The 24,370-nt window shown below is 32.7% G+C and overlaps 1 protein-coding gene and 1 long non-coding RNA gene across 2 annotated transcripts; one reads left to right on the top strand and one right to left on the bottom strand.

Moving 5' to 3' along the window:
- The first annotated feature begins 295 nt into the window (after positions 1–295).
- LOC134266056 (uncharacterized) lies at positions 296–2,632 on the top strand. Its single transcript, XR_009991884.1, has 3 exons — positions 296–398; positions 1,895–2,059; positions 2,557–2,632. It is a non-coding gene; the product is annotated as an uncharacterized LOC134266056 (long non-coding RNA).
- Positions 2,633–3,807: 1,175 nt separating this feature from the next.
- LOC134266052 (lithostathine-1-beta-like) lies at positions 3,808–13,133 on the bottom strand. Its single transcript, XM_062748282.1, has 4 exons — positions 13,067–13,133; positions 8,154–8,237; positions 7,027–7,114; positions 3,808–4,033 (listed from the first exon to the last, which is right to left on the bottom strand). The coding sequence occupies exons 1-4, from the start codon at positions 13,131–13,133 to the stop codon at positions 3,808–3,810; spliced, it is 465 nt and encodes a 154-aa protein (XP_062604266.1).
- Positions 13,134–24,370: the final 11,237 nt, after the last annotated feature.

Below are 24,370 nucleotides of genomic sequence, written 5' to 3'. Positions count from 1 at the left end.
AGACTGGAATTTATGAAATATTCCCCTTCGTTGATAACAACAACTTTACTTCCGTTCAGGTGTTATGTGACATGAAATCATCAGGAGGGGGTTGGACGGTAATGATATATCATATCTTAAGATACAGCTGATATTAATTCTCAACATTCCTGTTTTAATATTTTCTTTAAGATACAGATTTGATGTGTTCAATAGTTATAATATATTTTAATGGCATATTTATGACTTCAACATTTTTCAGGGATAATGATATTCTTGAAGTACTCTGTGAGTTTGAAATATAATTTTATTTTAGGTCATTCAGCACAGGAATCGAGATATTCCCCGTGTAAATTTCAACACAACCTGGGATGAATACAAACGAGGTTTTGGGGATGTTAATGGAAATTATTGGCTTGGTCGGTACATTAACATAAAAATTTTCAACAAAAATTGAATAGGCGGAGTAAATTGTACATGTTATCCTATAATATTTCCATTTCTTTTTTTTGTGATAACTCTTTTTTCAAAGTTAGAAGAGTTGATTTCTTGATAAATTCTAAAGGAAGGTAAATTAGGCAGATCGATAGGTCAGGAGCTAAGGAAGCCTACTATGCATGCAAATTTTGTCTGCATCTGTCTCTATGTCTGACGCTAAGGAGGCCAAATATAGCTAAGGTCAGGTAAATCTCGTGCGGGTGCCTTTGTGTTTGAAATCAGTGGGCGAAGACTATTGAAAATTGGCATGGGAGTCTCGTATAATTTAAATGTCTACATTTTTAAAATCTAATTCTACAATTTTATTTCATAATGAAATAGAAATATAAGGAGTCACTGTCTAATTTATGCATAACTCGCTTCGCCCATTATGCAAATTATCCCAAGTTTCACGCTATCGTTGATGCCCTGGCATTCTATACTAACTTGACAGTGAATTCCTTAAACAAACCTCTTTGTAACTGTTTGTCTATTCAAGATAATTGAGATAATCTACACATGTTCTTATTATGTTAATTTAGATGTACATCTGTACGACTGTTATTGATTATTACAATTAACATTGCACACAGTTCCTCATGTAATGTAGGCCAATAATTTGCAACTATATTAAAAAGTGAATTTCTGCAGGGAGTTACGATTAGAATATAACATTTTGTCAGAGGTCTTAGTTACACACATGTAGACTGATAAAAATAGCGTAAACAAACACTTAAAAGTTGTCCAGTAGGTACAAAGTTCTTCTCAGGAAAAGTCAAATAGTAATAAATATTTCCCAAAGAAGGTTTTTCACATGCAATTTTTCGTACAAATACAACTATCTATTTATATTCAAAACAGAGTTACATAAAATTTTGATAACATTTTTCTTTTTCTTCTGTTTTTTTTTTTTTTTTCAATAGCCTGTTTTAGCAATCAAGATACCCCCTGTTATGATTTTCAAAAACAATATTTAAGTTTATAATAAAATTTAGGTAAAATCAAATACCTTAGATTAAAAGAGCTCAACCCAGCTTTGTGTCAGCTAATGCTACTTTAAATTCAGATATTGATTCACCTTTTGACTATCAGCAAGAGTTCAATGTAAATGAATTTAGTACTATATTTTTCTTCTCAGATTCAACCTTTCTTAAGATTACGTAACATCTTTTTGAAATAAGTTCAAAATAAATATTTTCAACCCGTAAATTTTATCGATGATAGAAAAAAAACACCGTTATTGTCAAGGCTCAAAGGGATCTAAAAGCAATTTACTGGTAAATCAAATATGAATTCATGTCAAATTCAGTCTGTTATTCCAAAAGCAAAATATGCGTATTTTTTAATAGTTTTGTTGTTGTCTTCTTCATTTTTAGTTTTTTCTTTGTTTCCATCTGTATATAAATGAAACTAATAATATGTATCTCTCTTTATCAAGGAAATGAGGTCATTCATAAATTAACCACTACCTTCCAAAACGATCTGTACCTAAAAATGAAAAGTACAAATAACAAGAACTTTGAAGTAAAGTACGACCAGTTCTCCATCTCTTCTGAGAATGATAGCTATAGGTTGTCTTTAGGCACCAAAATAGGAAACATAGGTGAGTATAACTTTGATTCTAATAATAATTTAAGCTTGCCAAGGTGAATGTAAGTAATAAATAAATGGCACACTATATGCCATTAACCACCCCACCCCCCCGTTTAATTTTCGTCACTTTGACTTTTTCAAAGGTGGGCGAATTGAAAACCGGGTAAAAAAATATTCTTTTTCAAAACAGAAATGAGATTGGGCAAATTTTAAATGGGTCAAAATTAAGTGAAAGGGCGCGAATAGTATAAGGTGAAAATAAATCTGTGTTCAGTGATATAAAATCAGAAAAAAATCTTAAGTGATAAATGTTTTCGTTGTTCCTTCTTTTCTTCCGTAGGTATATTAAAATCTATACTCGAATAAAAGAATCTTTACTTGTACAAAAATTCAGATCTAGGAATGTTTTTTAAACCTTACTCTTTTTTCTTTCAGAGGAGGAGGAGGATTTAAGGAAAATTTCACTACTACATTTATTAACTGAATATATATTTATATTCCTTGTAGATGACGCCTTTAGAGGTTACAATGTAGTAAATCAGACCTTTTCCACATTTGACCACGACAACAGACACGGATGTGGGGCATTTTGTGGTTCTGGATGGTGGTTTGATTATTGTACATGGACAAATCTTAATGCTCCTTTTTATGTCGATCATATAAATTTTGTTTGGTATCCTACCATTGTTCAGGGGAAAGATCTTACGGAATCGGAAATGATGATCAAAAGAAAATAGAGGAAACGTACATGAACGTATGTGCTATGAAATTAATGGAAAAATATACTGATATCCCTATAGTTCAAGAGACCCGTGAACCTAAGTCAAAATTTACCTCTTTTCAGAAGAATATATACAATATCGCCTCATTAATCCGGACTTCTCTGTTCCCAACAAATCGTCCGGATAATTGTACCACTTTCTTTCAGACTCTCTCCAAGCATGACTGCATATGCACAAAGTGATTTTATCTATGGTGATTACTTTTGAATGACATATGAAGGGGTGTTCATATTTCCGGACCACACATCTGTGAATATGCTTGTAAAGTACTGAACACCATACTTATCTCCTTTGTAAATATCTACTGTAAAAATACTTATTTTCGTCCCGCTTTATTTTCGTTTTATGAATTGTGCAAGTAATTTTGCCCGTCACACTTTGTTAAAGATATATTACTATGTTCTTATAGTTATCTCCTTTTATAATGTCGCCTATCAGAAGTTAGGGCGACAGGGGCGAAAAAAGGGACAAAAATTTCCTTTCTATTTTAGTCCCCTAGATACGAACAATTCTGAATATATAATATGTAAGACTAACAGTTTATTTCTTCTTTTTCTTTCATCAAATATATATCTACATGTACATTGATTGATTGATTGTGTATTGTTTAACGTCCCTCTCGAGAATTTTTCACTCATATGGAGACGTCACCGTATGCCGGTGAAGGGCTTCAAATTTTGACCTTTACTCGGCCCTCAAGGCCATTGAGCAGTGAGGGATCTTTATCGTGCCAACGCCTGCCGCTGACACGGGGCCTCGGTTTTTAATTACAAGGTCTCATCCGAAGGACCCTCAACTTTCACTTTAAAATACCGAGCGCATGGCGAAGGAACACTTGCTACCCATTTTATTGACTGGGTCAGTCGCGGCCGAGATACGAACTCACGAACTCCCGATCACGGAGCGAGTGCTCTACTGACTGAGCTACAGTGAACGGTCTACATGTACATGTTAAAGTTTATAAAGCCGGTCGTTATTAAATTTTCCGTCTCTTACACACAAAATGAAACATCGAATCGCAGGGATAATCATGCCATCCTTTGTACCCAGCAGGGAGGGCAACGCAGTGTTCTGTGTTGTCAGGGTCAGGCTGTCCTTTATCCCAGTTATTGTCATCTTCTTGAACATTATAACCGTTAGAAATATAAACAAAACTGTGGTTCTGAAGCAAATCGGTGACGCATATCCATAGGTTTTTAATGCTTGAAATAAAACAAAATGCTTGATAAATAGTGTAGGTAGTTCTAATACATTGACATTAGATGTAATTGTTTTTAATCTGAATTATATCTTTTAAGTTTGCATATAATGTTGTCAGAAATGGATCAGTGCATATTTTGTTGCTACATTAGGATAAAAAGAAGCATATTACTTTCAATTCATATTAAATTTTTGAGAACGTTTCAACCAGTTCAAATGACACAGACCATTTCGAATGTCATTGTTCTGCATTATTAACTGCAGAAATAATAGAAATAATTAAATTAGCCAATTCAGCACTGTCACTTGACATATTCTTGTTATATCCATATCATGCAGTCAACTCCATTTTCAAAAGCAAAGAGCTTTACCAAAACAAATCAAATAGAAGATCATATGAAGATACATGAGATTTAGAAACAGGATGGATAACTCTTGCATAAAGGTGTAAGGTAGCAAAACTAAATACCATGTTTAAAGTACATCACAACTGGGTACCCGATTATTTAAAAAAGTATTTTTTTCCTAAACAGGAAGTATTGAATCAAATAAAGACACACGTAATAAAGAGTTCACTTTTCCTAGATGTAGACTTGAAATATTAATGAAATTGTTCGTTCCTTATACTATAAACCAATGGAATAATTTTATTATAACCACAGGAAACAGCCCATCTTTTAGTAGCTTTAAAAAACAATAAGCATAGAAAACCAGCAGACCACCTTCTTATTTCTCCCATCGTAAATAGACGACTTAACATCATACATACTAAACTACGATACAACTGCATTTTAAATAATGATCTTTGTAAAAGAAACATTATCGAAAGTCCTTATTGTTCATGAGGTACACCTGAAGATCCATATCATTTTCTCTTTGTTTGCAATAAGTACCAATATCCTAGAGAGAAACTACTTGTATTAAGATATCTATTATTTTTAACTTAACCAAATGTTTAATTATTATTGATTGTTACTTACATCTGTGGGGGAGATGAGTCAAAAAATGTAGAAATCAATCATTTTTTTCAATCAGTGCAAACTTTTACTGTACAAGATTCTGGTAGATAAAAGTAATTACAGTATAACACTCAAACTCTAGATAGTTATACATTTATCATGTGTAGAGAATGTATGTTTTAAACAAACATGTTTGTATATCTTTTTTTTTTCTTTTTCCTCCTATACAGACATTGACAGTTGTAGCATTTCATGGTGAAATTGTATAGTGTTCATTCAATAAAATATGTTCAAACTAAAAACATATCTGATTGTTGACTTCTTTGAACAAAGATATTTTAATGAGATATATGTATTAACAAGAATAGAAAAGAGAATATTTAAAAGAATGTTTCTATATAATGTCAAATTTCAACTTGAGATACTTCAATTTTATAACAAGGCTATGGCGTTTTTTAAGCCCCATCTTATGTTTTCTTGCAAACAAACGAAAAATGTCATAGGTTGGTTACTTTGAAATGCTTTAAACGGGTTTTAAAATCCATATTAAATCCCTATTGCTTTAGATTAGGTTAACAAGCAGTTAAGTAATTAAACATTTATAGTTGATTGATTCATTGTATATTATTTAACGTCCCTCTCGAAAATTTTCACTTATATGAAGACGCGACCACTTGCAGGTGGAGAGCTACAAAGTTTTTCATGCACTTGGCACTCATGACCATCGAACAGTGAGGGATCTTATTCGTGCTAGCACCTACTGCAACACGGGACCTCAGTTTATACAGTCTCATCCGATGGACCGATCTCCTCGTCCCAGAATGGGATTCGAAGCCGCAACGTAAGGATCAATTCCTTACATCGCGACTCTAGAGTAGACGCTCTAACCACTGCGCCACGCGGGAAAAACAGAACCTGGTAGTTGCCACTTAGAAAAATTCTTTTATATGGCGGGCGCCTCAAAAAAATATAATTGCCATCAAAAAATATGTGGTGGCATCCAAACCTTTTTAGCTCACCTGAGCCAAAGGCTCAAGTGAGCTTTTCTGATCAAAATTTGTCCGTTGTCTGTCGTCGTTGTTGTCGTTGTTGTCGTCGTTATCGTTGTCGTCGTCGTTGTAAACATTTTCATCTTCTTCTTAAGAACCACTGGACCAATTTCAACCAAACTTGCTACAAAGTATCCTTGGGTGAAGGGGATTCAAGTTTTATCAAAGTTTTACATAGGAATATATAGGAAAAATCTTTAAAAATCTTCTTCTCTAGAATCACTGGGCCAGGAAAGATGAAACTTATGTGGATTCATCCTGAGGTAGTGTAGATTCAGGTTTGTTCAATTCATGACCCCGGGGGTAGGTTGGGGCCAAAATGGCCGATCAAAGTTTTACATAGGAATATAAAGGAAAAATCTTAAAAATCTTCTTCTCAAGAACCATTGAGACAGGAAAGATTAAACTCATGTGAAATTATCCTCAGGTAGTGTAGATTCAAGTTTGTCCAAATCATGACCCCCTGGGGTAGGGTGGGGCCAAATTGGCCGATCAAAGTTTAACATAGGTACATATAGCGAAACCTTTTAAAATCCTCTTTTCAAGTACTTCAATCCATGCAAAGTGATATTTATATGGAATCATTCTCAGGTAGTGTAGATTCTAGCTTGTTTAAAACATGACCCCCTAGGAGGTTAAAAGTCAAGCCCCCCCCCCCCCCCCCCCCCAACTCAGTAAACTTTCAGTTCTGATCTGATATGTGCTTTTTCCTAGCAAATTGCTCAGGTGAGCGATGTGGCCCCTGGGCTTCCTGTTTTACATATCACTAACAGGCTTTCATAAACACACATGTACATGTTAATACATTAAAAGCAAATTTAATGTAAAATCAGATTTTGTAAATAAAAGACCTCTAACGATGCTTTTTTAAGATGACAACTACAGGCTTTTGTAAACATAGAGTAATACGTTATAACGTAAGAAATTCATATCGATTGAAATTATATGTAACTAAAATTCCTCAAAGAACAAAAAAATTTATCTCACCTCTTACTACACCCTGGACGATCATTCATCTTTGCTCTGCAACTGCATTCGGTTCCACTAAAGTTGAACTCATTCCATAACATTTTGTCTGAAAATGTAGCTTTAAATGTTAACCAATTGTGTACTACTATTATATGTTTCTTCCATGAATCATGAAGTATTTATAAATGTTCTAGATTCAACTTTCATAAGTTAATTCCTTACAAGGCATTCACTCGATTACACAATATCAAGAAAATCGAAAATATCGATTTTAGAATGTTTTCATGTATGATACATTTTAGATTCATGTTCATTGAGATTGTATTTGTTATGCAAATATTACAGTTATTTACAAGCCACATAAAACAAGAGGCCCAGGGGCCACAGCGCTCACCTGAGCACATCAGCTAGGAAAAACCACATATGATTTGGACAAACTAGAATCTACACTACCTGAGGATAATTTTACATAAATATTACTAATCATGGCTTTGAAGTACTTGAAAAGAAGATTTTAAAAGGTTTCCCTTTATATTCCTATGAGAATTAATTTTTGGTCGGCCATTTTGGCCCCATCCTACCCCCTGGGGGTCATGATATGAACAAAATTGAATCGACATTACCTGAGGATGATTCCACATAGGTTTCATCTTTTCTGGTATGTCGTTCTTGAGAAGAAGATTTTTTAAAAATGGCATTAATTTTTCTCAAATTCATAATTATCTCCCCTTAGAAAAGGGCGTGGCCCTTCATTTGAACAAATTTGAATCCCCTTTACCCAAGGATACTTTGTGGCAAGTTTGGTTGAAATTGGTTCAGTGGTTCTTGAGAAGAAGATGAAAATGTAAACGACGACGACAACGACAACAACGACTACGACAACAACGACAACGACAGACAACGGACAAATTTTGATCAGAAAAGCTCACTTGAGCCTTCGGCTCAGGTGAGCTGACAATCTACATAACCGATAAGCTAAAACTCGGAACTAAATATCAATCAATTACATGTACTAGCGTCAAATCCACAAGGGGTCTTTAGACCAGGTGAATTATGATTGTTTTTGCTTATTTACAATTTCTTCAAATTATCAGAAAGTTAGGGGAAGTAACGGTAATGCTATGAATAGAGATTATGACACGAACTCACAACTGCATCCTTTAACGTTGCTGATGTCATAGAAAAATAGTAGCAATGGTCACCATATGGAATCCAGCCACTCTCACAAACTGCAAATAATAGGCGCTTAAATGACGTAACATAAAATAAAAGCCTAAACTGCTTCAACCCAATTCATGTCGTAAAAATTAGAACACTATAAAATACGTAACTAATTATTAAATGCCGTCTTTTTAGTGTAAGAAAATATATCTATTTTAATATTATAAAACACAGATTTACGTTTTTGGCAAGTGGGACAACTTTTTTCTAAATGATAAAGAAACTGCATGTAAACAAGGCTTTAATTGTATAATGGCTAAGCGTGCTGGGTCAAAACAAATCTTCGTTTAAAATGAAACGAATAATAAAGGTTGCGAAAACGATACGGTTAAGATTCATGATTAAAGGAAAGAAAAGTTGATCCAGTTAATTTGTATTTCCCCTCAGTTTCTGCTTCGACAAATCCATAAGGATTCTTTACTACATTATGTAGTCTTTTTTTTAGATAAGATGTTGATAAGCATACGATTTCAATTAACAAGATCATATATCTAATAAACATTTACCTTGCCGTGTATTGGTAAAGGTTGTCAGGACAGAGATTATCAAGAAAATTAACCATTTCTTTGACATGGTGGAGAGAACGCGCTATTTAATAATTAAATATTCACCGTACAATAGGATTTGATTTGTAAAAGGATAAATGTCACAGGTGCTGCTTATATTATTCTAATCTATAATGCTACTTTCCATCTGCCTCCCGTTAAGAGTTCTTGATAAAAACCACTAGCTTTTTTCTAGTAATGTAACACATGGTTTGAGAACTTATAACTTGATTTACTATATAAATCATAAATGTTTTATTATCATTATTTACTCAATTCCGCCAAAAAATATCAGTATAAGTTTGCGGAAGAAAAATACTTAAGTACTAAAATGTAGGAGCAGGGATGAAAAAGTTTTTTAAAAAACAAGGGCTATAACATTCCGTCAAAACGTTTCAACTGGATAATGTCTTTCTGCAGTATCAATGGAGTTTAAATGAATGAATTCTAAATAAATCTTTTGTTTTGAACAATTTCATTGAATAAATCAGAAGGCTTGGAAACTAGTTCTGTACACATTATAAATTTCCTCTCCATAATCTTTTAACAATGTAACATGGTATAAATTTATTCGAATAATCACACTTTTAAATACCTGTTATTCTCTAATTATTTTGAAAAATTCACTAAGAAACCTAGGACAAATAAAACAAATTGATATCTACATGCATTTATTGATTGTTGCATTAATATGCTAAGCGTGGATTGCTTTATCATGACAAAATTAAATTCTTGATGTTCATTTATCTCTTTCTGACGTGTTTTTTGTCCATATATAATGGCTTTTGTCATATTGTTGTAAACATAGGTCATTATGTGCTTGTATAACTGTGTAATGTACTTTTGTCATTATGTGATGCATGTGCATTTATCATTATTTGAAATGCGTTTATCATTATGTGAAGTGCGTTTATCATTATGTGATGTACTTGTGTAGTTATGGTGTTTACTTTAGTCATTATGTGGTGTGCATTTTTCATTATATAAAGTCTTTTATTCATAAGTTTGTGTACTATTCAGAAGTCTTCCTGAGTTCATCTTAACTTAACGTTATGTGCAAGTTTTATCCTGGTGGAAAGGTTTTCTCACATTTAAACAATAGATGATAAAAAAAATTCAAACAAACTTAAGATAGACCATTTGAAAAAAAAATCCCCTTCTTCGAAAATTTAATGTAAAGGACTTAGCATCACTTATTTTCTTAACACAAAAATGCGGTAATGAATTACAATAAAATTTAGTACTGGAACAAATTACCCCTTCACTTCACGTAATATATTATTTGCAAGTTTGGCTACTTACATGTAAGTTTTTTTTCAGGGACTTGATTTTTTTTCTCTGGCTGCTCCTCCCCCTTTCTCTGAATTTAGTTCATTCCATGCATTTTTCTAGCATAGTTAATATACATATGTAACAAACCATACCCAACCCACACCTTAAAACGTTTCATGTTTGAAAAAGTTCCTTTACGAGTTTTTTCACTAATCCATGTCAAAAAGCTGTGCTAAACGTTGACCATCAGATCTATTTTTCAATGATAGATTTCTTCCGTATCAATCCATAACAGTTGACAAGTCCAAGCCGTTAAGGGTTACACGCATCAAAATAGCCCAAGAGAGATAAATTCATCAATATGAAGAGCAATGGATACATCGAAGCTTCAGGGGTATATAGTGTTTGTCTGTCTGTCTGTCTAGCTGCCTGTCTTTCTGTCTGTCTGTCTTTATCCGCGAAAAGAAGTCGGTTCACTTTATGCATAAAATGGCCCTGTAGATATACCAATTAATTGATCAACACTTGATTTTCTATTTGAAGCATTAAAATAAAATAGAGACTTGGTGCTTTCATATCCTATTTAAAAAATTCTCCTCAAAGTCCAGGTCTTGGAGAACTGGCTTTATGAAATTGCAATGTTCTTGAATTTTTAGGAAAACAGGTATAATTGAGTACTTTCAGTGAAGAAAAATAATATGAGCGCACCCTCTGATCTAAAAAATAAAACATGTCCATGAATCCCCAGAAACAGTTCTATCATTTACTAGTTGCATATTTTAGATCAGAGGTTGCGCTCTATATCAAATATCAAAAAATAACTTTAAAAATTGGCCGTTTTTGTAGACTTTTTCGGAATATTAGGAAATTGACGCATTTCGTGACGTCATAATGCATTGACTAAAAAGAAAATGACGTCATTTTTCAAAGGATCGCAGTCACCAAAGATCTCAGTGATATTTTAATGCATTGTTAACTAAAACTATGCAGTTTCAGTTTTTCAGATATTCACAGGGCCAAATAAGGCGAAAGTGAACCTTGTTCTTTGAATCTTGCCTATAGCAAAATTATGTTCATTCCTTGTGGCTAGAACTTTGTTTTTGTACCACCAAATTTGACCTTTTGACCTTGACCTTGGATTTTGACCCACTTTGAAACAAAAATTTCAAACGTTTTCTTTGGATAAATTTTTCGAACGGAAGATATTACGTTTTCAATACTTCAAATATACATTTTTTGTGGCAAGATTTCATTTGATTCCAACAACTTTGACCGTTAGACCTTGACCCATAGAGATTTCCGTACCTATAAAAAACATTAATCTTAGCCATAACTTTTAATTGTAAGGGCTACGGCTTTCATACTTGAATTACGGTATATAACGTTAGCAATCAATTCTATTCTGAACGCAGATTTATTTAATTAATGTAAATGTACAGCTTGACTTAAATTCATTGAAATTCATAACATAACAGACATGAGGTTAAATTGGAGTAAACACATTCTACTTGTGTGTTTAACACAAATGGTTCAAACCATTTCTTTAGAATTTTTACAACATAATATGTTCAAACAAAGAACATTTCTAATTGTTTACTTCTATGGACAAAGACATATATTTTAATAAGGTATTTTTAAAAAAATCTAAAAGGCAATTTTTGAAAAGAATGTTTTTATAAAACATCAAATATCAAACTCTGATACTTCAATTTCACAACAAGGCTTTGACGTGTTTTTTTTTTTCAAACAAACGAAACATTTCCTGCGTTGAAGACATCGAAATCATTTCAAAGGGTTTGAAAAATCCATGTATAATCCCTTTTGTTTTGGATAAGGCAAACAATAAGGAACGTTTTTGAACAGAAACAAAAGCTGGTACGAGCCATATAGAAAGAAAGTATATTTTATCTGGCGGGCGCTTGAAAGAAAGATAATTGCCTATAAAAAAAATGTTGTAGCAGCCAGATTTTTTGCATGTCACTAATAGGCTTTCATAAACATACATTAATTAATAAGTCGGAATTTAGGGGACGAAGGACTTTTAACTGGAAAAAAATACCTGTTGTTCAATTTTTTCCACATTTTGCATATCTCTAATTTAGTATGTCCCACATACCTTAAAGCAGATATATCCATAGGTTTCTAGAGATATTTTTGAGATATTGAGTGACAAATACGAAACTTTAGAAAGTCTAAGTGAAGTTTGGATTCTCCATGTTTCCGGGCAAATTACTCGGTCGATCATTGAATTTTATCAGCATAGATAAAATATATGTCAGCAAAAATGTGTATTTTAAAATATTTCAGAGTATGAATATGGTTAAAAATTGGAAAAAGCACGATTCTTTTGTCACATCGCAACTGGAGACGGAAAATTGCGTAATTTTTAGACAACTATAACAACAACAATAACAAAATTTAATTAAAAATTATTACAAGAACTTAAAACTGCCTCCTTTAACGTTGCTGATGTCCTAGAAAAATAGTAGAAATGGTCACTATATGGAATCTATCCAGGCTCGCAAGCTGCAAATGATAGGCTCTTTAATGACGTGACTTATTAAAAAAAACCTGCCTAAACCGTTTCAACGCAATACATGTGTACATACCGTAAAAATTGGAAAGCTATAAAATAAACTAATTATTAAATGTGCATCTATTTAATGTAAGAACCGATATCTTTTTTTTTTAATATGATAAAATAAATATAAACATTTTTTGGCTAGTGCGATAACCTTTTCTGAATAATAAACTGTATGTAAAATATGCTATGACGGGATAATGTCTAACGTCAAAGCAAAACAGTTTAAAATAAAATAGCACAATAGAAATAAAGGTTGCCAAAATGATACCGTTAAGATTCATTATTAAAGGAAAGAAAAATTGATCCACTTAATTTGTATTTCCCCTTGATTTCTGCTTCGACAGAAAGGATTTTTTACTAATCTTTTGTTTAAAAATAAAATGTTTATATACATACAATTTCAATCAATAAATCTGTATATCTAATAAAGATTTACCTCGCTTTGTATTGGCAAAGGTTGTCAGGACAGAGATTATCAAGAAAAATAACCATTTCTTTGACATGGTGGTTAAAACGCGCTGTTTCATAACTTAATCTCACCGTACTACAGAGTTTGATTTGTCAAAGGATGAATGTTACAGACACTGCTTATATTATTCTTATTTATAATACAGTAAATCTTCTCTAAACCGGCCAGCTGCTGGACTGAATAAAATGGCCGGACTAGAGGGGTGGCCGGTTTCCCGAGAATATAACATACTGAAGTTATACAGAACTATGACAGATGCGAGGAAAAATATATAATTAATGTCTACATGTAATTAATTATCGGCAGACACGTAATGTATTCTTAAGGTCTGAAAAAAATGAAAATTATTATTAGTGAGGATAAATTCTACATACATGTCGATTTTTATGAAAAGAAATTAAAAAATAAGAACAGAAATAAAAAAACATGGAAAGTTACTTTATTAAGCATATGCGAAGAAAAACCCCCCAGACCTTTTACCTTAACTGAACTCTATACAGTATACTGCATGTATATCTGTGTATCGCTTATGTCATTTAAAAAATCGTTTGTACTTCATTTAAAAGTAAATAAATAAAACATTTCTGAGCAAAACTTCTGTTATTCTCATTATGAAATTTATGTTTTGATAAACATTTTTTTCTTTAGCATTTTTTAACAGTGCCCAATTTTAAGGCCGCTTATGTATATTAAAAAAGATGATGCAATATGGCGTGCGATAATTTGTTGATTCATTCTGTGATTTAAATTTATTAGTTGCTTGATATTTTATTAATTCAAGTTTAATTGATGTTAATCATATGTACACAGCTTAAATTAGACCGGCCATTTACGTAGTCTGGGATGATGACTACCCCTTCAAGACGGCTAAACAACAGAAAACCTATTGAGGCCATATTCTGTCTTTCACACCTGTGCCTTCTCGTGGGTAGGCTGTTTTTCACACCTGCGGCCAGTCATTATAACCCCTCCGGCTAATGACAGTTAAATTTCTTGCAATCAAAAAGTGGCCGGTATGATGAGGGGTAATTTCCTATGTTTCTTAACTTTTGTTATTGGAAAAGTGGCCGTTGTCCGGTTTTCAGGGGTGGCCGGTTTTATGAGAGTTTATGTGTTAAGAAATGTTAAGAATTTTGCCGGGACTTATAAGGTTTCCAAGGGGGCCGGTTTGGAGAAGTTTCACTGTACTTCTTTCCATCTGCCTCCCGTTAAGAGTTCTTGATAAAAAAAACCTAACATTTTCTAGTAATGTAACACGTGGTTTGAGCACAAATAAGATGATTTATTATATATTTTTAAAAACATACACAAGGGCACGTCATAAATGTTTTATTATCAGCATTTACTCAATTCCGCCAAAAAATATCAGTATAAGTTTGCGGAAGAAAAATACTTTATTACTAAAATGCAGGAGCAGGAATGAAAAAGTTTTTAAAAATAACCAAGGCCATAACATTCAGTCAAAACGTTTCAACTGGATAATGTCTTTCTGCCGTATCAATGGAGTTTGAATGAATGAATTCTAAATAAATCTTTTGTTTTGAACAATTTCATTGAATAAATCAGAAGGTTTGGAAACTAGTTCTGTACACATTATTAATTTCCTCTCCATAATCTTTTAACAATGTAACATGGTATAAATCCATTCTAATAATCACACTTTTAAATACCTGTTATTCTCTATTTTTTTGAAAAATTCACTAACAAACCTAGGACAAATAAAACAAATTGATATCTACATGCATTTAGTGATTGTTGCATTAATATGCTAAGCGTGGATTGTTTTATCATGACAAAATTAAATTCTTAATGTTCATTTATCTCTTTCTGACGTGTTTTTTGTCAATATATAATGGCTTTTGTCATATTGTTGTAAACATAGGTCATTATGTGCTTGTATAACTGTGTAATGTACTTTTGTCATTATTTGATGCATGTGCATTTATCATTATTTGAAATGCGTTTATCATTATGTGAAGTGCGTTTATCATTATGTGATGTACTTTTGTAGTTATGGTGTTTACTTTAGTCATTATGTGGTGTGCATTTTTCATTATATAAAGTCTTTTATTCATAAGTTTGTGTACTATTCAGAAGTCTTTCTGAGTTCATCTTAACTTAACGTTATGTGCAAGTTTTATCCTGGTGGAAAGGTTTTCTCACATTTAAACAATAGACGATAAAAAAATTCAAACAAACTTAAGATAGACCATTTGAAAAAAAAATCCCCTTATTCGAAAATTTAATGTAAAGGACTTAGCATCACTTATTTTCTTAACACAAAAATGCGGTAATGAATTACAATAAAATTTAGTACTGGAACAAATTACCCCTTCACTTCACGTAATATATTATTTGCAAGTTTGGCTACTTACATGTAAGTTTTTTTTCAGGGAGTTGATTTTTTTTCTCTGGCTGCTCCTCCCCCTTTCTCTGAATTTAGTTCATTCCATGCATTTTTCTACTTTAGTTAATATAGATATGTAACAAACCATACCCAACCCACACCTTAAAAACGTTTCAAGTTTGAAAAAGTTCCTTTACGAGTTTTTTCACTAATCCATGTCAAAAAGCTGTGCTAAACGTTGACCATCAGATCTATTTTTCAGTGATAGATTTCTTCCGTATCAATCCATAACAGTTGACAAGTCCAAGCCGTTAAGGGCTACACGCATCAAAATAGCCCAAGAGAGATAAATTCATCAATATGAAGAGCAATGGATACATCGAAGCTTCAGGGGTGAATAGTGTTCGTCTGTCTGTCTGTCTGTCTAGCTGCCTGTCTTTCTGTCTGTCTGTCTTTATCCGCGAAAATTTGAATCTTGCCTATAGCAAAATTATGTGTATTCCTTGTGGCTAGAACTTTGTTTTTGTACCACCAAATTTGACCTTTTGACCTTGACCTTGGATTTTGACCCACTTTGAAACAAAAATTTCAAACGTTTTCTTTGGATAAATTTTTCGAACGGAAGATATTACGTTTTCAATACTTCAAATATACATTTTTTGTGGCAAGATTTCATTTGATTCCAACAACTTTGACCGTTAGACCTTGACCCGTAGAGATTTCCGTACCTATAAAAAACATTAATCTTAGCCATAACTTTTAATTGTAAGGGCTACGGCTTTCATGCTTGAATTTTTTTTTTTGCAATTCTTGTGAGAAGACATTTCATTGGATACCAAGAATTTTGACCCTTTGACCTTGGAGTTTGACCCACTTTTATAAACTTTAGTCTTGGCCATAACTTTTGAACGGTTAGAGCTAGGGCTTTCATACTTCAAATAATTAATCCTTATGACAATACCTTCTTAGAAACCAAGAATTTTTACCTTTTGACTTGACCTTGGAGTTGGACCTGCTATTAAAAAACTTAAACATTGGCCATAACTTTGAACGGTAAGGGCTAGGGCTTTCATGCTTCGCCCATGAAATCCTTGTGACAAGACGTTTTTCAAAAACCGACTACTTTTACCTTTTGGCCTTGGAGTTTGACATACATTTTAAATACTTTTCCTTGGTCATAACTTTTGAACAGGTGGTGCTAGGGATTTCTTATTTCACAATTGTATTTCTTATGCGAAGACCCAAATTTGACTACCAATATATTTAATGTCCCTTAAAGTAAAATTTAATCAACCCAATGCTGCCATTAGAGGGCAACAATGTTTCAGAAACACATCTTATCTTGTTGCTCTATTATTTAGTTCTACAATATTATTCTACCGCCAACTTAAACTAAAATTTATTGTGGAAGTTCATAAAACTTGATAATAAAGTAGCTATGACGTGCTCTTGTCTATGTTTTTAAAAATATAAAGTTAATCACATTATATGTTCTTAAGCCACGTGTTACTTTACTAGAAAAAGCTAAAGTGTTAATCAAGAACTCTTAACAGGAGGCAGATGGAATGAAGCATATTAGAACAATATTTCCAATATAAGTAATGTCTACAGCATTTATCCGTTGACAAATCAAGGTGTTTAGTACGGTGAGATTTAGTTTCTCAACAATAAGTTTTATCCACCATGTGCCCGTTTGGTCGTCTGACTGAGACAGCATGGTTTGCGGATAGTGCAAAACTGTGATGTCAAACTCATTTCTAATTTTAAATGTTAAATGTATCTGTAATTCCAATTCAAGAATAGAGAACCAAAAAAATCATTTATAATCCATTAATAAAAATACATTTCATAGGCATGTGTATTGTTCAAAAGCATGTGTATTGTATTTAGATGGTACCATCAGATAAATAGATACATACTATCAATATAGATATAAACTGATATCGATGTCATTTCTACTATTGATGTATATAAAATCCACAGCAATTTACAAAAGAGCGCACTAAGAAGAGTATCTCTTCTATAGTGGAAAAAAATATATTAGCTCCGGTTTTCGTTCAATGCAGGCGATTGAAAATGCATTGCTTACCCTTCGGCAATATAACACACTTCATATACTATTTCTAATTGAAGATTTTTTTCCTTTTGATTATGTTAATTATTTATTTCTTTTTCTTCAACTTACAATAAAACCACTACATTTTTTTTAAAAACATTTTAAAATTGAAACCAGAAAAAAGAGAATAAGACCTTTTCTTTTATCAGTATTCTATGAAAAGCTTATGAATTATATATGTTTAAAAATTAATATGATAATAGGTTTCAGCCTGAAACATTAAGCCTCCTTCGACCAGAAATTGAAGGAATGATTCAACATAATTGATATGAAAGTTAAAATATATGTTGTAAACATATAAAGTCTTAATTGCTACAATTTTGATATAAAAACAAATGAAAAAATTAATTGTTAAATAATATTTAATTTTCATGCCTCGAATTTAAAAGATACACGTAAATCGATCACGATATACACTTTGAGTACTATCATTAACCCATTTGCATAATTTGAATTTTCAAATCGTTGTGATATAATGATATTTACTTAAAAACAGCTATATTTTTTGAATTATGCTTAAAATATCTATTCCATGTCTCTTTTATTTTCATTGCCTAGCTGATCAAGCTAGCAGTTTTCTTAAATATTCAAAAAACGTAGACCAAATAGCCGAAATTGAATCCCTATGTTTCCAATACATGTTTTATTAAGCATCCTTGACACCATGCAGGTATAATGTAATCACGTGTCTATCTATTTGTTTCAGCAAACCACGTTGGTGCAATGACATGTTAAAACGGATGGGTTCAGTTCGAAAGAAGCTGCTATTTGTTTGTTAACAAAGCAGTAATTTTCAAAGATGCGGTTGTAGGTACACACTCAGATTAAAAAAATTAATTAAAAAAAAAAGAATGTTTATTTGGGAAAATATTGTTTAAATACAATCTTATTTCTTTCAAGTTAACCTTTTTTTCCTTTTACTGCAATAGAATTATTGCAACAGAGCTGGTGCACACATTCTTGAATTAAAGAGTTCACATGAAGAGAATTGGGTGGACCTGCAGTTAAAGACTAGAGGTAGCTTTGTCCATAAAAAAGGAAGAGAAGAAAAAAACATTCAGCCCCTTGTCAAAATTATTTTTGTATCTTTCTTTAATCAAGCTTTCATGTTTTATGGACTGGACTGACAGATATTGTAAAGGAAAATGACTTTGTCTTCATCTCCACTGGAGAGAAACCAACTTATACGAATTGGCGTAAGAACGAACCCAATAATTCTGGGAAGATCGAACACTGTGTTGAGAAAGTGGCAGGGTCGGGATGGATTGATAGAAATTGTTATCTTGTTAAATTTGGGGTTTTTTTGTGAGATAAATTCCATATAAGATATGAATAAAATTTTATCTTTTTAACTGTTTTCTGTTTTCAAAACAAAATGTAAGAAAGTAACACTTTCAAGTAAAATTATAAATCAATTATAGTGAAAACATAAAATGTGATGCACAAAAGTAAAGTAAGAAAATTAAATTTAAAATATCGACCTGGCTCTTACTTAGTTACATGTGTACTTAAAAAAAACTGATTTTTTTTTTTCGTTTATGTGTTTATTCATCCATCATCTTAGCTTTACACTGCATTGACGCACCAAAATTGATGCAACTTTTCACAAAGTTCCTGTTGCTTGTTTTTTATTCTCTGTGCATTTTTATACGTAATCCTAAATTAGCACACTTTAAAAAAACAACTGGGCTAGTAGAATTATATGGGTATGATTTCCCCTTGCACCCAATTTTAATTGCTTCCCTTGTTTCAACTTTTTAAACAATAGAGAGAAGACAACAAGAAATCTCAAAAGAGCAATAAAAGTTGTATTAATTTAGATTTGTCGAGGTGAAAAACAAATTGATTTGGCAGAAACATTTTCTGTGAATATATCTACAATTTCTAGGCTTGTGAAGAAATATAATAATAGGGAAAATGTAGAAATGAGCTCCAATAGATGTAGGAAGAGTTTGATAATGATGACAGAATTTTGATTCGAACAATGAAGAAGAAAAGAAGACAGACTTTGAGTTAAATTGTGGATTATTATAACCAACATGCTATTCACAAAAGGTCTGTTTGTTAGGACTATTCAGAGGAAACTCGATTCTCATGGAATTCATAAGCACAAAGTAAGGCAGAACCTCATTGCGTCAGAGGTGTATCATCGGGGAAAATAAGTGTCAAACTTTCCGGCAACAATAAAACATAAAAATGCTAACGATGAAATAGCTTTTTTTTATAAACTTAGGTCGGTAGGGTGAATTCTGGAAATCCAAAAATTGCACCCGGACAATCCGAAGCCTAGGAGTTAACTGATTAACAATATTACATGTAACATATAAATAATGAAATATAACAATGGTAATTAGCACAATTCTGAGCATGAGTGACAGATTGCTTAGATAAAAACACTCATGTTAGGTTGAGTAAATTTGCTTAAATTGACACGTTGAGTTGCATGGTAATTATCATAATTACAGTTTTCAAGATGTTAAATGTTATTATATTTATTAGTAATTAAAAGTATATTTCAAAGTCAGCTTAAACATGTTACTAAAATTGTTTTATCAAATATCACACCCTGATAGGTGAATCGAAAACGCCGCGTATAATGGTGGAAATATATTTTTAAAAATCATAAAGTTTCGGACTTTTGGTGATTTTTTTTTATGATACTCAGAAAGTGATATCAAATCAATATAGAGATCTTCGATGAATATCTATGAACAGTCATTGCAAAACAGTTGTCAAGAAAGTTGTCAGAAATTCGTCATTTTTATTCCAGGATGACAATGCCCCCTGCCATGCCTTACAATGGACTACAGTTTGGAAACATGAGAATGATTTAGATTGTCTTGACTGGCAATCACAGTCACCTGACCTCCACATCATTGGAAACATATGGCTAATTGTAAAAATTCCATTGCAAAAATCAGCGCCAGCAATTAAATCGAAATAAGATTTGATGCTCTATGTATGAACAATTTCCAAAAGAGGTAAATTATAGACAAATAAATTGATGCAAAAGAATAACAGCGGTGTTGTTTAAAGTTATCATTTCGATAGTTCTATGGTCGATACAATGACACTGTCAGCACATACAATTCATCATACCAATTGTTAGTCCATTATTTATACACTGAATTGACGACAGATTTTTCCGTTATTTCCCGATCATGACAAGGAGCACACGGCGGGTGTGACCGGTCAGCAGGGGATGCTCATTCCTCCATGGCACCTGATCCCACCTCTGATGTTTCGGATATTTATTCTTTATTTGTTTTCCATATGTTTCAGACTATCTTTAAGTATTCCCCATCATTTTTCGGACAGTTTGTAGCGGTGGACATAGTGTGACGATTTTTCCGGAAAAGACCGAGGACATAACGTGACGGCGGACAAAACGTGATTCAACATATATTCTAAGGAATCCTTAAAAAACAGGATGAAAAACCTCAAAGTCTAAGGTCAAAGATTAAAACGATAAATTTATCCATGTCGAGCTGAATGTAGGTTATCTAATTGGTCCTAATTTTATGTACGGAGATATATTTCATTTTTCATCAATGCCAATTTCATTATTTCGTTTGATAAATGAATCCTTTATCACAGCTTTTTATCACACAAACACGTCTTTCATATGTTAAGATTCATATTACTTTGAATGTTTTATATTAAGGCAGTAATTTACAGAATATTTTATTTAAATGTTGTTATCAAATGCACTTACTAGACATGCCTTGTTTTAGATATTGTTATCAAGACATTTTGGCAGAAAATATTTTTTACTCAAAAATGCAAAGAACATGTGTTCCTTTTATCTACAGAAAAAGAACATTATATAAACACATGATAAACACAATGTAAATAAGTGTAACGCTAGTTTCACGTTTTTGATATATTTTGACCAATATATTTCTAGAAATAATCATGACCACGAAAAGGCACCTTCCTTTTGACTGGAATGTTTAATTTCCTGCACAAAATACGGGAAAATAGTGCGTGAATTAATAATTTACCGTTCTACATAAAAAGAGAAATAAATAACCTTCTCATAAATTTTGTAAAAATAAAAAAAATAAAAAAATTAAAAAAAAACATTCCGGATTGATCAAAACAACACAGGTGAGTTAACGCAAGTACATGTATAGATGTTTCTGTGCAAATAAGGTAATGAAGACGACCAAAGGGTATTATTATACAGAAAAAAGTTGCATACTTAGTATCCAAGACATGTCATGGATCATAGCCTGTATACGCTGTGACATCAAATCATGAGGTCATTGGTCCTTACTACCCATAAACAAACAGCGTCGACACAAAAGCGTATCATGTTTGATTTTACCTACATGTGTAAATACATGCAAGGCTAAGTTTTAAGAAGGAAACTCTAAAGATTAATAATAGCTTAAGTGCTGCGTTTATATTTAATGCACTTTCTTATTTGATAAGAATTTGAGGAAAAAATACACTGGACAGTAAATTATAGCCTTGTTTAAGTCCCAAACCTTGCAAATAGTCAATGAACAATTGAACTATCAATGTTTGTGCAGTATCATTATTCTTGGAAATTCTACTTCTAACTATAAAATAGGTAAAAAAAAACCCATTGTTTTGATGGTTTTTAGTCACTGTAATTTACAACTTTGGGTCGAATATAGTGGTGACGTCGTAATATTCACTGGCTTTAAATAACTTATCGTTGGTATCAAGTTTGTATTGTAAATTAAATTTGAGAATTTTCTGTATTCATTTGTCATTTGTGTGTTTATTGTGTGTTTTATCATCAAATTTGCATAGAAACGTCCAAACTTAGCTGCAGTATCAGTTACAAAATCATAGTCAGGCTTTTGTAAAGCGCGCGGTATTAGGTAATAAATATTCTCTATGTGATACTACATGTACATCTTATATATGGAAGGGAATTACCGCCAAAAGTCTATGTATCTTGCTTTTATTCTTATTCTGCCTACTTCTTTATGCTTTGTTGTTATTGTAATTATATGTCACTTTATTGTTTTCATATTCGTCTTTATTACATTTCACTATGACTTTTATCCTTCTTCATTTTGGCCTTTCTTCTATGTTGCTTTATTCTTGTAAATTCATTTTACTTTCTGTTAAATTGATACAGTTTCTTAATTGATTATAAGTTTTACGAACGTTAACTCAATCACACAAACAATGAAGCAAATTCAATGAAGACGAATACAAGTTGTCCGAATTTAGTGCCGCATTATAACGCGAGGTGGCAGGGTTGTTCGCTAAGAGTGTTGGTAAAATAAGGTAAGCAAACCCGTGCCGGGGTTATTCGAGTTTTTTTCAATTTTCTGCCTTAATACTTTATTAATCAAACTTAAATATTTAAAAGACTGGCCCCAGGATGATGAAACAATCTTAGACTTAAGTCAAATTTTCAAATGCCTGTCAAATGTTTATATATCATCGAATTTATCTAAAAAATTGCAATTAACATCATGTTTATGAATCAAAACTGAAACATATTTCAATTTTGATCTGTTGCCTTCTATAAAATTTAAGTACAGCATGAAGATTTTGACTTAAGCTTAAGATGTTTCATGATCCATGGGGCTGGTTTTTGTTATAAGTCCAGGTATGTACCCGATACATGCCATTCCCTCCGAAGTCTCGCAAGATGGTAAGACTTCCCCTGGAAGACTGACTACATAGTAATGCTTATTTCGGAAAACTATACAGTGGGACTACCCCTGGGGTATTCAATATATAGCTAGTCTTCCGTGGGAAATCTCGCTATATAGAGCATTTCGGCCCCATTCCTAGCAACCCCTCCCCCGGATAGTTTTTTTTTAAATCGTAAAACAATGTTTGTATATACTAACGTTTTCAGTTTTTGAAGAAAATTTATCCGTTCTATCAGGACCTAAATACTAGTATATAGGTCCCTGGTTCTATATGAATAAATATTTAAATAATATCATTTTAATAGTGTTCTATAATTAAATCCATTTAGTTAAAGATAAATAATCTTCACGAGTACAGTCATATAGATAACGACTCTTTCTCCCCCCCCCCCCCCTCTCTTGGATGCAGTCGCCCGCGTGGCACTGTGGTTACGGTGTCTGCTCTATATAGAGTCACGAAGAACAGTAGTAAGGAGTCGACCAATACGTCGTGGGTTCGAATCCCACTATAGGATGTGGAGGTCGGTCCGGATGAGGTCTAGACCGTATTATCCGAGGTCCCGTGTCGCAGTAGGTGCTGGCACGAAAAAAGATCCCTCACTGCTCAATGGCAATAAGTGCCGAATATATAGGACAAATTTGCAGCTCTCCACCGGCAAGAGCTGGCTTCTCCATTTGAGTGAAAAATTCTCGAAAAGGAAATTATACAATGTACAATCACACCACCAAAGTCTCAATATATATACTGACTTCCGGGTGGACGACCTCCTATGGGGTAAGTTTCATCGGTAGAGGGGAGGATGGCCACGAAACATTTTCCTAAACGTAACTTTATACTACTGGAAAAGTTCATCGAAAGGCTTGTTGCCCCCCCCCCCCATCCCTTATCCCTTACACTTTTTGTTGCAGTACTAATAGTCAGTTTATATATCAAAAGTCATGTACTTAGTGGCATATGAGTAACATTTATTACTGAAAAAGTTGACGACCCCCCCCCTTCACCACCACCAAATAGAATTTTGGAGTTTTAAGATTTTTTTAGCTCTTCTGGTTGATGACAAACACGGTGCGTACTAAAGAAATTTCTTTCTTTATTGAAAAGTACTATTTTAATATAAAATATGAAAAAAGACCGGGGTGTTTTTAGTATGCCTGGGTGC

This window comes from Saccostrea cucullata, unplaced genomic scaffold, assembly GCF_032062105.1.
Source record: "Saccostrea cucullata isolate Sc308-1 unplaced genomic scaffold, CSIRO_AGI_Scuc_v1 ctg878, whole genome shotgun sequence".
In the NCBI taxonomy this organism is placed as follows: Eukaryota; Metazoa; Mollusca; class Bivalvia; order Ostreida; family Ostreidae; genus Saccostrea; species Saccostrea cuccullata.
Note: the sequence above shows the minus strand (reverse complement) of the source record. Positions and strands in the feature narration are given on the sequence as shown.